This window comes from Phasianus colchicus, chromosome 2 (assembly GCF_987193195.1).
Source record: "Phasianus colchicus chromosome 2, bPhaCol1.hap1.1, whole genome shotgun sequence".
In the NCBI taxonomy this organism is placed as follows: domain Eukaryota; kingdom Metazoa; phylum Chordata; class Aves; order Galliformes; family Phasianidae; genus Phasianus; species Phasianus colchicus.
In genome coordinates, this window is record NC_143437.1 from 92,732,034 (window position 1) to 92,747,049 (window position 15,016).

The 15,016-nt window shown below is 37.9% G+C and overlaps 1 protein-coding gene across 2 annotated transcripts in view; it reads right to left on the minus strand.

The window, feature by feature from the left end:
* PXDN (peroxidasin) overlaps positions 1 to 15,016 on the minus strand; it is a 77,713-nt gene that overhangs the window by 27,691 nt on the left and 35,006 nt on the right. For both annotated transcript variants that reach the window (XM_090136334.1, XM_031610776.2), the window contains 8 exons: positions 9,563 to 9,634; positions 9,013 to 9,084; positions 7,150 to 7,319; positions 5,848 to 5,965; positions 3,532 to 3,701; positions 2,881 to 3,153; positions 1,519 to 1,635; positions 196 to 354 (listed from right to left, as the gene is read on the minus strand). In XM_090136334.1, the coding sequence (XP_089992460.1) occupies positions 196 to 354; positions 1,519 to 1,635; positions 2,881 to 3,153; positions 3,532 to 3,701; positions 5,848 to 5,965; positions 7,150 to 7,319; positions 9,013 to 9,084; positions 9,563 to 9,634 (1,151 nt within the window). The remainder of the gene's footprint in view (positions 1 to 195; positions 355 to 1,518; positions 1,636 to 2,880; positions 3,154 to 3,531; positions 3,702 to 5,847; positions 5,966 to 7,149; positions 7,320 to 9,012; positions 9,085 to 9,562; positions 9,635 to 15,016) is intronic.

Here is a 15,016-nt window from a genome sequence, read left to right on the forward strand (position 1 = left end):
AACCTACATTCATCATAATATTCAGCAAAAGTTCTGAAGAAACCCCAAGTCTTATTTAAGATCCTCTTCAAAAACTTTTTAATTCTAAAGTAAGATAAACCTATTTCATATTCACATGTATGACATACTATGCTTTCATTTTAGAAAAAGAAAATAATAATACAAACATAATATATTTTAATGTGGAGAACGTACCTCTAGGCTGTACAGTCAGGTATACAACAATCCTTTGAGATCCAATGATGTTGACAGCTTGGCATTCATACTGTCCTTGGTCATGCAGGGCAACTCTGGAAATCCTCAGGGTACCAGAAGATAGGACTAAATGTCTTCTGTCAACAGACAACTGGCCTCCTGAAATACAGAGCAATAGCATTTGCTATTTATAACAGTAGAGAACAAAGTCTCTTTGTTCCAGTAAAAGGGAAATCTGGAAGATTTTAAATATGATAAAACACTGGAAACAAAAAGAAGTCTCTTAAAAAGAAACAACTTCTGAAAGCTTTAAATCATAGAATACAAACTCACAAATATATAAATACACAAAATCACAATTCTGATCTCTCTTCTGTCCCTTTCGCAATACAAGTATTTTCATCCAAGCAACATAATTTTTTTTTTCCATCCTAACTGAAGAACAGAATGAAGAATGTCTTTTGGTATTAATGATAATTTCCTATTATTATATGTAAGACAGTCACAATTCATCTCATCTGCCTAGGGCATCTAGAGAACCAATAACCACCCACAGGTCTGGAAAAGGAATATAATGTAATACAATACAAAGGATATGAAAGGCACAGCAGTGTCTGTACCCTCTTCTTCCTTTCTGGATATCTCATTTGATAGAACAACTTTGGCAGAGGGAGAAACAGGAATATTATGAGAATCAAAATGTTCAAGTGTGTTAGAAATCTGCTTTATCTATCATAATTCAAAATTCCTTACAAGTTGCTTTTCCTGCTAGAGCTACTTCATAGAACTGGCACATCTACTTCTACTTACAACATCCACTACAGTATTTCTTCCCACTGTACCGGACTTAGAGTCTTTACAGCCCCTGACAAAGCAGTCAGCAGAATGGCTCCCAATGTTCCTCTTGATCCACTTTGATAAAAATGCAGTGGACAAAAATTGTACTGATGGCAGCCTGGATTGGTCTGGTTTGTGAAAACAGCACATCACACCATACTTTAGATCTCCAGTCAGTGACAGACTTCTTAATTTCTGTTGTAAATTGGCAGTATTGCTACATGTGTTTTGTCTCATATTTCATAAACATATTTTTGCAGAAATCTGTTATGAAGGCATATATTTTACTGAGTCCTTTCTACTGAAGAACTCTTGGGCAACTAGCTTCTGCTGGATATTTTGCTTTTTCTAGCTAAAGAAGGGAGATATGGACTCTGTTTCCTTCAGAGACTGAAGCATCTGAACAAGTACACACATTTCCCTTCAATTCATTAGTGATTCCAAATTCTATTCTAGAGATTAAAAGTAAAACCAGAAGAAACTTACCTCCTTTAGTCCAAGCAATAACAGGCTGTGGATAGCCTTGTGCTTCACAAGGGAAGTCAACTGTTTGCCCTTCAATCACTGTTTTGTCTTGAGGGGTGACAGTAAATTGAGGCAGAGCTACAGAAGAGAAAAAACAAGAGCTGAAAAATGCATAACTGTCTGAAATGATGTACAATTTTCTGTGTGACATGAAAGGCTCGTAAGGGTGGGTTGCCAATGGGACCCAATCATATTATAGGCAATTTAGGGATGAAAGTTAAGGGCAGTGTCTTCTGCAACAGGAACATCCCATTACACTGTGTCCTGGCACCAGTGAAGGCCTCTGGTAGCTACTGCCACAGATCAAAAGAAAGATGTACAGTAGGTTTAAAGAATCAGAGTGTTCCTGGGTTACCCTCCTTTTCTGTCTTTCAAAAACACCTCATACAAACTATGGAGAAAATGCAATGTGGTCTAAAGTCTCCTTAGCTGTTTTTGTTTGCCTTTACTCAGAAGGAAAATAGAGAGTGAAGTGCAGGCAAGTTTCTGCAATAATATCATGGCATTATCGATATGAGAAGGAATTCGTTCAGCTCTCAAAACACAATCAACCACTGGTGAATGATAAATGAACAAACCACATGGACAGATGGTTCTGCATAGCTTTAAAAACTGAACTCACTAACCAAGCGTGTGCAACCTGAATGGTTTGTCATGTCTTAACATGAGGACAGAAATTAATTTGTTAATCAGAACATTTTGCAAATAAAGGTTTCAGCATCAAAACTTTTACAAAAATATATTCTCCACTTGTATGTACAGAAGAAAGTTTTCTGACATACTGCTCTTGAATAGAAAAGCTTTGCCGATGCCTCAGCTGGAAGAGTAGTTGTTTCCATGCAAATCAGCAGTATGTACCCACATTCACTCGGGGGTCTACAGAAGGAAGTGATATGGATCTAGATTTGAAACTCTTTTTCTTGTGTTCCAGGCATAAATCCTAATCACTAGGATTGTTAATTGCCATAGAAAAAAATTTGGTTCCCCATGAGCTAGACACTCAAAAACGCACACAAAAAAAGCAAAACAAACTGTAACCAACTAAACTGTAAACATTTCAAAACACAAATGCTAACTTCTGTGAATAATCAATGAAACTTCACTTCCAGAGATTTAGTGTATAATATCTTAATCTTGGTGAAACATAGAGCAACGTTCCCGTGGACTAGTGTAATTGAAAGAAAAAATCCTTATGTTTTCAGCTTGGTTCTGGTCATTCAGGGAAAAAAAAAAAAAAAAAGAAGAAAAAAAACATACAATTCGCTGTTACATACTCTTCATAATATGTTTTACAGCATGTCTGCTCTGTTTAATTTTACTCACCTTGGACTATGATGTACGCAGTCGCATGGATGTTACCTACACTGTTAGTTGCAAAACAGGTGTACTCGCCACTGTCTTCCTGCTTGACATTTTGTATGTAAAGTCCTCCTGATGGAGTTATCGTGATGCGAGGGTCACTGGGTAAAGGTGTTCTGTCACCTTTGGTCCATGTAATTTGTGGCTGAGGGTGCCCAGTTGCACTGCACTCCAAAGTGACACTTTCTCCAACTAAAACCTCTGTATTCTGCGGGTGAATCACAAAACTTGGCCTGGCTGTGAAAAAAGAACAATGCCTAAATATGACTTCCAGCTGAGAGAAATGATTTGGCCAAATATTACAATAGTTTGTGGAATTTATTTTTTTTTCTTGTTGATGTCTCTGTTCCAAAGTACTACTAAACTTGGTGCAAACACTGCATGCTTTAATCCTAAACTTTTTGTTTTTGTTTTTCTTTAAATCCCCTTGAAACAATTATCAACCATGCAGTTCTGCACATTAATTTGGTACTTGACCCGAGCAAAAGAATTCTGCATATCAAGAATATACAAGAAGCAAGGCATTCTTTTTTAAAAAAATCCCATTTTTAGCAATCTTATGACCTTGTTTTTAGCAGCTCTATAATCAAAATAGTTATCCATTTAAATGTTTACCTGGTGATCCGAAATATCTGAGAGTAACTTCCTGAGTTTTCACTTCTCCAGCTACGTTTTTTGCCATGCACTGGTAAATGCCCTGGTCAGTTTCTTGAGTATTTTGAATCATTAATGTGCCATCATCTAACAAGTTTAGACGAGAATCTTCTTTCATAATGAGCTCATTACTGTGAAGAAAAGAATCTGCTGGAGTTAAACCTTTAAATCAGAAGCACAGGAAACTGCCAAATAATGAAAAACTATATTAACCAAAATAACTTGGAAAAAAAAATTAAGTTTTTTACTTCATTAAATAAAATAGAACTTTTAGTTTTCTCATGAAGAAAAAAAGCAGAGGAAAAATTTAAAAAGAATGCTTTTTTTTTTTTTTTTTTTTTTTTACTGCAAGCACTACATATTCAAAATTAAAAGCCAAAATATTTTTATGAGTAAAAGTTTATGTGGGGAAAAAGAAAAAAAAAAAGGACAAAAAGCTATAACTTGTCTCATTCTCTTTTAAGGATACAGGCTTTTCTAAGTGGCAAAACAATTTCAAATGTTTCTTCTGGAAGTACACTAGGTAAATTTAATAATTAAAGTATGTTCTACTAGTAGGAGGACTAGTTATATAAAATCATCTTGGTGCCAGCCTGCCTCTGGATTGCTCAAGTGCACTTAAGAACCTGACTGCAATTTGCACTGGCTTGAAATGTAAGTCAAGATCAGCTCATCAGGCTGTCATGGTTGCAACATTTCTTGATATGATCTTAGTACAGCAAGAACACTGTATTGAAGGAACTGTCTCTCACTCCATCCCTCACTACACAATGAAGAAAGCACAGAGGAAGGATGAAAAGCTCATTCCTTGTGTACAAAACCAAGACCAATTGCTGACCTTTACAACATTCAACAACTTCTCAACAGGTTAATGCCTTTTGACTGTAATCTTGCCATATTCAACTACCTTGCAGAAAGCTTTGCTCTCATTCATGCAGCCAGGAAACAAGCCAGAGTCAATAATCCCACACCCCAAGCTCAAATTTCTTCTTAAAACTCTTTCATATGTGTATTCCAAATACATGTTTTCTTTGTTTATTATAATAAGTTCATGAGCCAAAGAAAATTTTAACGAAATAATTATACCATCCAAGTTTAAGGCTCTGCTCTTTACATGCTCCACAAACGCTGTACCCTTGTTTCATCTGGAGTTCTCACTGAAACCAGCAGAATATTGCAGAACTACAACTCCACCTTGTTCCATTTTATCAGAAACTAACAAACTAAAATGGTTCACTTATTAAGATGAACTGTGAAGGAATCTGTTTTCCAGATCAAGTTCTCCATTTGTTTAAGGAAATTAATAAGCCAAAGTCTGATTAAGACAGTGGTAAACTCATAAAACACCTGTCCACTGTAAAATTACATAGGTTTGGGGCATGTGAAATGTAGCCATGTGGCTGGTTCTGCACTGCTGTGCCTGGCTCTGATAAAACAAGGCAGCGCCTGGGCAGAGCTTTAGCAGAATGGTCAGCCCATGGGCACCCAAGAGATGCACACGTTTTTATAGACCCTATGCTCTCAAGCTGCAAGAAGAAACATTCAAGCAGGTTGCCCAGAGAGTTTGTGCTATGTCCACCCTTAGAGGATTTTAAGATCCAATTAGATAAAGCCCTGAGCAACCTGAGATGTTCCCACAGCTGACCTTGCCTGGAGCAGAAGTCTACACTAGAGGGATGCAGAGGTTCCCTTCCACAAGAATTACCCTACAATCCTGTGATGTATGCATGTGCCCACCCTCCATGTATTGGTCTGGGGCATCTTCCCTCTTCTGGGATGAAGCTACACCTCAGAGAATATCTTCCTGCTTTGAAGCTGGTATTCAAAGACCATCTCTTCTAAAACCCAACTCTTGTCCAGCTGGATCTCTGTGTAAAAGCAACTATCGTTCAGCCTCAAAACATGATGTAAACAGATCTAAGCTGCACATTGAAACACTCGCTAAGCTCACCAACTGCTCGCGCAATGTGATCCTGTGGATTGTCTGGTACTTACATTCAAGTGATTTACAGTTTTACAGTTGAGAGCAACTATATAACTACAGTTGAAAAGTTTACTTGATTATAATCACTTTCTAAAATTATCAGCTCTTAAGAGTTTAGAATTACTAATAAAACAGATCCAGGCTATTATTGCTTCATATACTACTTTTTATTAGAATGTGTGTCTGCTGTTACTATTCCAAATGTTACAAGTAATGTGTTTGGTCATGCACCCAGCAATGTACACACACAAACATACTTACATCAAGTTTCTCTCTTCCTTTTTTGGACTTACTTGTTTCGAAGCCAAATAATTTCTGGTTTAGGATTGCCTTCAGCTCTGCAAGTGAAGTACACTGTATTCCCTGAGGTAACATCCACATCCTGAGGCTCTGATGTAATTCTTGGCCTCTCTGTATCAAAAATGAAATGTATAAGGATCTCTTACTTGTTTCAAAACTACTAAAGAATGGTAAATAACTCTTTTCCATGCACCTTATTGAAAAATATTTTCTACAAATGTTTAAAGACTAATCCTAATTAAGCTCATAAATGTTTAAACTCATTTTTACCTATCTAAAAGTGACTGCTGCCTTTCTGACCTCCATTGTTTCCTAGGAACTTTAATCAGACTGGAAATGGATTGTGCAAATTTGTGTCAGGTTCTAAAGTAGCTGTTCTATTTATTTGAACAAAGGCTCAATTTGCTTATGAAGAACAAACTTTAAAGCAGCAAGCACAAGTGCCATTTAAAATAACTTCCTTTAGATATGTATCAGCACCTAGGCCTACCTCCTACAGAATAATTTGTCCAGCTTGTTTCCTGCAGTTTCCCTCTTCTGGCTCCTTATATGTGCAGAGAATTGGGACGATGCCATATGAATTATTCTCACATTAAATCCCCTTTTGCTATATTGTTCAAGAACCTTGCAGACACAGTCATAATTCTTCCCATCAGAATTGTACCCAGCATACAAACAGGGCAATTTAGTTATTTTATATCTTCACAGGCAAATGCTCATAACCTGGCAAGAAGCCTTCATTTCAGTTTCAGAGTTTAAGCCCTGGGCGTGCAGTAATCCTGTAGTGACAGAGGGTTACACTGCCTGTGCATAACCTATACATACAGAAGAGTAAAAGAAAACCCTAACCTAACACAACACAGTTAACAGAAGTTTTAACAACAAATTCTTAGAAATCAGGAACGACTATGTTTGTTCTCTTTATTTACTCTCCCCCATGAAAAAGGAAACATATGACACCAACAACATTAAAAGACCTAGGCTGACAATCAAATCTGAAACATAAAATGAAAAATAATTTCCTCCTGAATAATCACATCAAATTTTTCAATATCAGATTTCCAATGTGAACACACTTCTTTTAGTAAATGTAGTCTCAGAGTAAAAATGACCAATACTGCCAGAAGCAGACAAAAAAACAGTGAAAGAACACAGAGGGATTTCTGGAAATTACCACTGTTAACTCAAAGCAGTCGGTATTACTGAAGGGAACAGAAGAGCAAATTCTAACCAACAAAACACATTCTGGGTATGTTCAATACACCGAAGAAGTAAGCATGAAGCAGCAAACCCACCACAGTTCAGTTCCTCTGGTGTTATTGTGGCCACCGACCGCCCCTGGATCCTGCGTGGGTATTCGCAGGTAGCGGCTGCCTGAGCATTGCCTGACTCCACGTATGTCTTCAGCAGCTCCGCCAGCCAAAGGATTTCACAGTCACAGTGAAGAGCATTTGAATCTAAACGCCTGCATGGAACAAGCAGCCACAATTCTTGTTAGCAATCTCAAACTATTTACAAAGGGCAGTCTCAGATACAGATGGTTGTCACTTACTTCGCTTATATGCATTCTGGCAGTCTTTATTACTGAAACATGTATTATTTCTACCACATGGGTAGGCCTGTGTTCAACCTAACAAGCATATACACAACATCTCTCTTCCAACCCCAACGATCAATGAAAAAAATCTGAATTTATTTAGAAGTTACACAAACTTTGCTTACATAAGGAACATACACAATTCTCCTCACATTTTTTCTGTTTAATACTTGTTACTGCAGTAACCTCACAGTTAACTCGACAGTTTTACAACTTCCCATTTTGCTGATCAGGCAACTGACACAAAGACCCACAGTTTTATTTAAGGGCTAAGCTTTCACTGAGTTTAGTGGGTCAGTAACCTCCTAACACACCTGCCTATAACAAGAACCCATAAATCTGGCTGACTTTCCAGTTACTACGTGGAACACTGCACTTTCTAGGGTAGAGCTCTGTAGAAAAAAGAAGCATTAAGTACAGAAATCTGTAGCATTAAATGTTTCTATATAAAAAAAGTAGCATGGCAAAATAACTTTGGGAGACATTTTCTCTCTCTCTCTTTTGTTTTTCTTTTTAACCTATAGTTCAAATGCCCAGATACTCTGTATTCCTTGCTGGTCTGTGATAAACAAATGAAAACAAAGGAAACCATTCTACAAGCTGCCTTACGCCTTAGGGATAAGCTGTAACAGCTCATAAGAGAGCAGGTCAATCCAGCCCAGTGCACCATCTGAGTACTGGCCACTATCAAAAGACCCCTTTACTTTATATGAAGAAACACCCCTTTTTTGTTTGCTCCACTGGACCTCAGGCACTATACAAGTGAAGCAACTACTCCAGGAAGGTGGATACATCATCAAAATTTACTTTATTCCACCTCTCCTCTGCAGTTAAAAGCGTGGTTTCAGAACTGGCTCAATAGCCCTAATGTAGCAGTGCTGCAGTAACATCATCTTATTATTTCCCTTGTGATCTCTTTTGGCAGATGAGTTTGTGTGGCACAGCCCATCATCAGTAGTCCTCCCAACAAGAGGTTATGTCTTTTTCAAAATGGCTGCCTTAGGTGATCCTAAAAATAGTATCACTGTGGCACTCTGTCAAGATTAAGCCAAAATTTAAAATGCTCCTAAGGGACTAAGAGGCCTCTAATTTTCCATGTGAATGGCATTTCAAGAGGAACTGGGTTTTGAAAGTGATAATTACATTCTTGCATCTCTGAGCATCTTTCAACAGACGTTATTTATAATCAGGTAAGGAAAACAATTAAACAAAGCACTTCAAATAATCTAATAGTCAGGGATAACATACAAGGATCACCTAGTAAGACACAGACAAGGAAGAAAAAGAAAGAAGAGCTGCATATACTATTTAGACTAGATGACAAAGGGCTGATGGTGAACACGATCATACGATTACAAATAACTTGAAGACAGGAAACAAACAAAAAGATTTAGTCAGTCGTTAAAGATGGCAGGATATGAAACAATTGTCTCTGTGTAAATAAGCAACTGGAGCACAGTCAGAAAAATTAATTCTATATGTATAATACTGAATGAAAAGACTTGTCAAGGAAGACAAACATTGCAAGATGAGATACGCTGTAATAGTTTAATTTACTTACAGTCTCTTCATAGATTCTAAGTGACTAAATGTTCCAGGAATCAAATGAGCTATTCTGTTGTTATGTAAAAATCTGTTAAAAAGCACAGAAATATGCATGAAATATTTCAGATTTTGACATGTATGTATTTTGTTTACATTACTCTGAAAGTACTTTAAGAGAAAGCAGTCTTACATTTATCTTTTTTAAATAATCTTTTTCATTAATTCATTGGCTACTAATTTTTTTGATAGCTTCTAAGGTGTATTTGGTGTGTCCACATAACAAAAAAAAAAAAAAAAAAAAGAAGCAACTTAATAATAAATCAGCCAAAAAAAGAATATAAATCTTCCCAATTCACAACATTTATTTAGGCAAAATATCAATCACAACTACTTGACAAATAGTTTTGCAACAGAAAAATATAACACAAGCAACGTTCCTATGGTCAGCCTGTACAAGGTGTTCTTGGCAAAAGCTACTTAACAGTTAAAATTCAGAAGAAAAAAAAAATTCAAACAAAGAAGCAAGCTGACTCTTCCATATCTTACCCCAAGATAAACAAACTTACAGCCTTTCAAGTTTTGGAAGATGGGTAAAGGACTCAGGATCCAATGTTTCTATTTGATTAAAGTGCAGATACCTGAAAATATGTTAAACAAAAAGAGAAATGCTGAAAGAGTGTCCTTAATGAAACTAAATATTATAAAACACTTTTTTACTGCTTACACTTGGTTTACATATCTAAATGATAGTCGTGACATAGCAGCTTGAATTTCTTCTGAAATCTGGATCCTGTACTTGATTCGGAGAAATACAGGATGTGACAAACAAGGAGGATCTACAGAACACTATACATCCTACGCAGATATGCGTGCAAAGAAACTGTTCAGACATTTACTTTGGAGGTTTTTGGAGACACTACTTTAAGAATTACTTTGCCAAGTCTAGCTTTCATTAGTGTGCATCCTTGAATGAGTACATGTGTAAAAAAGAAAATTATCAAATTTACAGTGTTACAATGTTTTGAAAACATTTACTTTCCTGTAGAATGACATTTTTAGCATGTAACTGTTTTCATTTTCATCACAATAAGTGAAAATTTCAAAAGGTGCTGAGAAATAATCTATGCTAGTCCATGAATCCTGCCATTTAAAGTTCTTAGGTATCTCCCAATCTCAAAAAGCAAAAAAAAAAAAAAAGTAAGAAAAAAAATTATTTTGACTGAATCATTCCTAGACAAAAGGTTTCCCAGCAACTGGTGTACAGTTAACTAACAGCTGTGCTGTTTGATGCACTGCTGATGCTCATGTAAGATATTAATACTTTGCAGCAACGAATACTATACACTTGTTAACCCTGTAACTCTGAAGGAGTCTAATGGAACAAGGCAATTAACCAGATTATTAATCTGCAACTGGTGTAACAATGGGCTATTCATAAGGGCCAATGGCAGGCTCGTGCCAGCCCTGACTGTGCTGTGTAGGTATCCCACTGCTTTGGAGAGGAGAGAACAAAAGGGAACTGAAGGAATTGTGAAAACTGTGAAAGTGTTTTATAGACTTTGGATCCCAATTATATCCATATGTATCCTCTCAAAATTTCCTGCTACCTCTGACAAACTCAGGAACATCACCACAGGCTGAAGAATGAAAAAAGCTCATCATTTCAAAACAGAGAAAATCTCTGACTGACAAATCTGCTGAAAAAAATAATAATAATAATATCAATCCCACGGCACGAATTATAGGAAGAAGGCCACAGGAAGCTCCTTCAGGGCCTGTCCTCCAGCGGAGGTGGCTGCGAGTGCTGGATCTGCGGGCACAGGAGGATGCATGGGGCACAGATGCCAGGCGCGTGGCTGGCAACTGCCCAGCTCCCCAGAGTACAGCCAGAGCGTGAGCGAGGCCAGGCAGCAATGAATGGAGACCATGGGAGAAAGAAAGAAAGAAAGAAAAAAAAAAAATAAAAAAAAAAATCGATAAACTGCACAGATGTGATCAGGCGCATCAGAGTGTCAAGCATGCCTGCAGCCACAGATCATCATGAGAACAGATTCCGATCCTGTTTGCATTGGGAAGCACGAAATGAGTAATAAGCTTCTGCCTATCAGTCTACAGACTATTTTTGAAAATACTGGCCAGCTTCCTCTAACTTAAACAGACATCTCGAAAGCATTTCATCCAATTCCACAGTGAACAGCAGAAAGCTCTCAGCGAGACCCAGCCCTGAGGAAGGGTTAGTGGAATGGGGTCAGTGTTTAACCCTCCTCATGCACTGTTCTCCAGACACAAGCTGCTCACAGCTAGACAATAACAGCGGTGTGCCCTCTTCCAAAGCAGCTTTGCTTTTGTATAAAAATATAAAAATAGAAAGTTACATCCATCATTCCATCTTATGCAGCAAGTAGGGATTCTTTTTTTATTATTTTTAACATCGTTAATTCTCTGTATTTTTATTATCCACAAGTCCCAATACCTTCTTACCTACTCAATAAAATAACCTTCCTACACGCTTCTCATATTTCTCCAGCAATGACGAGGCAAGATGTGTAAGTTCAGGTAATATCTCTTACTACAACAAATAAGGTTGGGGGAAAAAGGCACACTGAAGCACACAGTCCCTTTCCCAGGTCCTTGGATTAGAGATGATTTCAGCAAATATAGAAAAAGAAAGGACACTTCCTTCGGATGGCTGAAAAGATGCATATTTTGTTAAATACAAAGCAACAGCTCCTAGCTGCTGTTCAGTATTCCAGTCTCTAATAATTTACGATGAAAAAATATCTTTTGTATCTGAAGTTATCTATTTCTTCAAATAAAATGAATCAGTTTAACTAAAATAACAATTCTTTTGTAAATCTCGCCTTTTTCATATCCTCAGATATTGCAGATACAATTGCAATGATCCAGGCACTGAAGTACTTTGTAACAGTCAACTATACATTATCAGAAACCATGCTGACTGCAGCAGTACTAAATTAATTAATTGATTGATTAATAAGGTACCCAGCTAAAAGATGTTCACACAATGAGGTAGCTGGGCAGGTTCTTAAACTGTGACCTCAGAAAAAGAATTCTGACCCATTTCTCAGGCTACTTGTGAACAGAATCAGATGTTAAACATGCATCACATTTTCATAGAATCATAGAATCATTATGGTTGGAAAAGACCTCTATGATCATCTAATCCAATCATTCACCTACCACCGATGTTGCCCATGTCCCTTAGTACCTCATCTACACGTTTCCACAGCTCTGGGGACAGAAACTCAATCATCATTCTGGGCAGCCCATTCCAATGTCTAACCAATCTTTCAGAGAAGTTTTTCTTAATATCCAACTTGAATGCCCCATGGCACAACTTGAACCTATTGCCTCTCATCCTATTACTTTTAACCAGGACAAGAGACTGATCCCCATCTTGCCACAACCTCCCTTCTGGTAGTTGTAGAGAGCTATAAGGTCTCCCCCGAGCTTTCTCCTCTCTGGATTAAACAGCCTCAATTACCTCAGACATTTTTCATAAGATTTGTGTTCCAGACGCTCACCAGCCTTTCTCTAGACATGCTACAGGGCTTTGTTGTCTTTCCTGTAGTAAGGGGTCCAAAAGTGAACAGAGTACTTTTAGGAATGGCCTCACCAGAGCTGAGCCATCTACCTGTTCCTGCTGGCAACACTATTTCTGATACAAGCCAAGATGCCATTGGCCTTCTTGGCCATCTGGGCACATCGCTGTCTCATATTCAGCTGAGTAACAACCAATGCCCATAAGTCCTTTTCCTTTACACAGTCTTCCACCCACTCTGCGCCAAGTCTGTGGTTGTGGGGGACAAAGAGCAGGACCCATCCCTTGTTCTTCTTGATCTTCATCTCGTGGCTTCAGCCCTGCAATCCAGCCTGTCCAAATCCCTCTGAAGGGCCTTCATGCCTTCAGGCAGATTGACACTTCCTCCCAGCTCGGTGTCATCTGCAAACTTACTGAGGGTGCACTCAATCCCCTTGTCCAGGTCATCAATGAAGATACTGAACAGGACAGGCTCCAATACCAACCCTTGGAGAACACCGCTCATCATCAGTTGCCAGCTGTTTTTAATTCCATTCAACAGCACTTTCTGGGCCCTGCCATCCAGCCAGTTCTTTTTCCAGCAAAGTGCACCCATCCAAGCCATGGACTGGCAGCTTCTACAGGAGAATACCAAGGGAGACAGTGTTAAAGGCTTTGCTGAAGTCTAAGCATACTACATCAGCAGCCTTTCCCTCATCCACCAGAAGAGTCACTTGATCAATGAAGGAAATCAGATTGGTCAAGCAGGACCTGCCTTTCATCAACCCATGCTGGCTGGACTTATCCCACACATGCTGTGTGATGTTGCTCAAGATGATCTGTTTCACAACCTTCCCTGGCAGGCTGACAGATCTGTAGTTCTCTGGATCCTCCTTACAACTCTTCTTTGAAGAAAGCAGTAACACTGGCATGTCTCCAACCTTCTGGGACCTCTCCAGTTGACCAGGAATGCTGATAGATGGTGGAAAGTGGCTTGGCAATCACTCCACCAGCTCCCTTGAGTGGGATCCCATCAGGCCCCAAGGACAGTCTAGATGCAGTAGAAGGTTTCTAACTGTCTCCATCTGAATTGTTTTATTCTGCTCCCCACCTCTGTCTTCCAGGAGGGGATAGAGTACATCAAGGATAACTGGTCTGAGTATGAAAGACAAATGTAAAGAAGGCACTGAGAATCTCAGCCTTTTCCTTATCCTTAGTGACCACATTCCCTGTCACATCTTGTAAAGGAAAGAGATTCTCCTTAGCCCTCCTGTAACTGCCAATATACTAGTTCTTTCCTTGTATGCAGCACATAAATGAGTTTTTTGAAGGGGGATTTAGTTTTTTAATTATTATGAAAACTTCGTAGATGGAAAACTCATCCAAAAGGTAATCATACTCAAGAATTAATCTCACATTGTCATGTCTTCATAAACATGTATTTGAAGGAAAAAAGTCTATAGTGAAAACACCACATCTAGAGGAATACAAAGATATCATAAGTAAGCACTGTATAGATTTTCTCTTTGTTAAGATTACTCTTAGAAGATGAACATGTGCAGTAACTTCTGTCCTCTTTCACAGGTCTAAATTTAGAATCCTATCTTTCATAGTATAATAAGAGATTAAGATTAGATATTAGAATAATGATATAACATACTGGAACAAGATGCATAAGGAGATTATTGATTTTGTTCTTAAAAGATTCCAGCTATTTAGATTGCTTGACCATAGCTAATCTTATCAAAGAATAACAGAGAGGTACTGCACACGATGGTTGAGCTAGATGATCTAAGGTGGTCTTAATGATTCTATGATTCTCAAGTCATATTTTTTTCAGACTCCACTATGATGAACATTCATAAACCCCCACAAGTCCATATAACAAGCAGGAGCTCTTTGTAATATAAGCCTTAAAACAAACAAACAAACAAACAAACAAAAAAACAACCAACTCATAGCAAAAGCTAGAAGCTATTGAATTTGGAAAAATAAATGAATATAAGAAGCTGCATTGTTGCATGTAAGATAATATTTTTTCATGTATTGATTTCCACAAAGATGTATATGTGAATACAAATTGCAGCATAACTTTAGGAACAGTTTACAAAACACAAAATTAGTATGTTAATATGAAAGTCAAAGGAAAATGGGTAATTAGTATTCCACAAAGAAAAAGCAGATTTAAATAATCCCAACAATACTTGTGTGACTCCCACTAATTACAGACTGCAGAGAAAGCATTTTGTCCCTAATACATGCAAAGCCTTTAACTGAAATCTGAAAAATACACCAGAAAAATCTACCTACCAACAAGTGCACGCATCTGGAAATTGCTTGAACGTAGAGCTCAAACCTGGGATCCAGATGCCAAAAACTCACAACGCCCCCAAGACAGGTATCTGTGACATTTTATTGCAGTTCAGTGTTTTACACAGTGGCATACAGAGGTATATCAGAGCTGTACAGGCACAAGAAT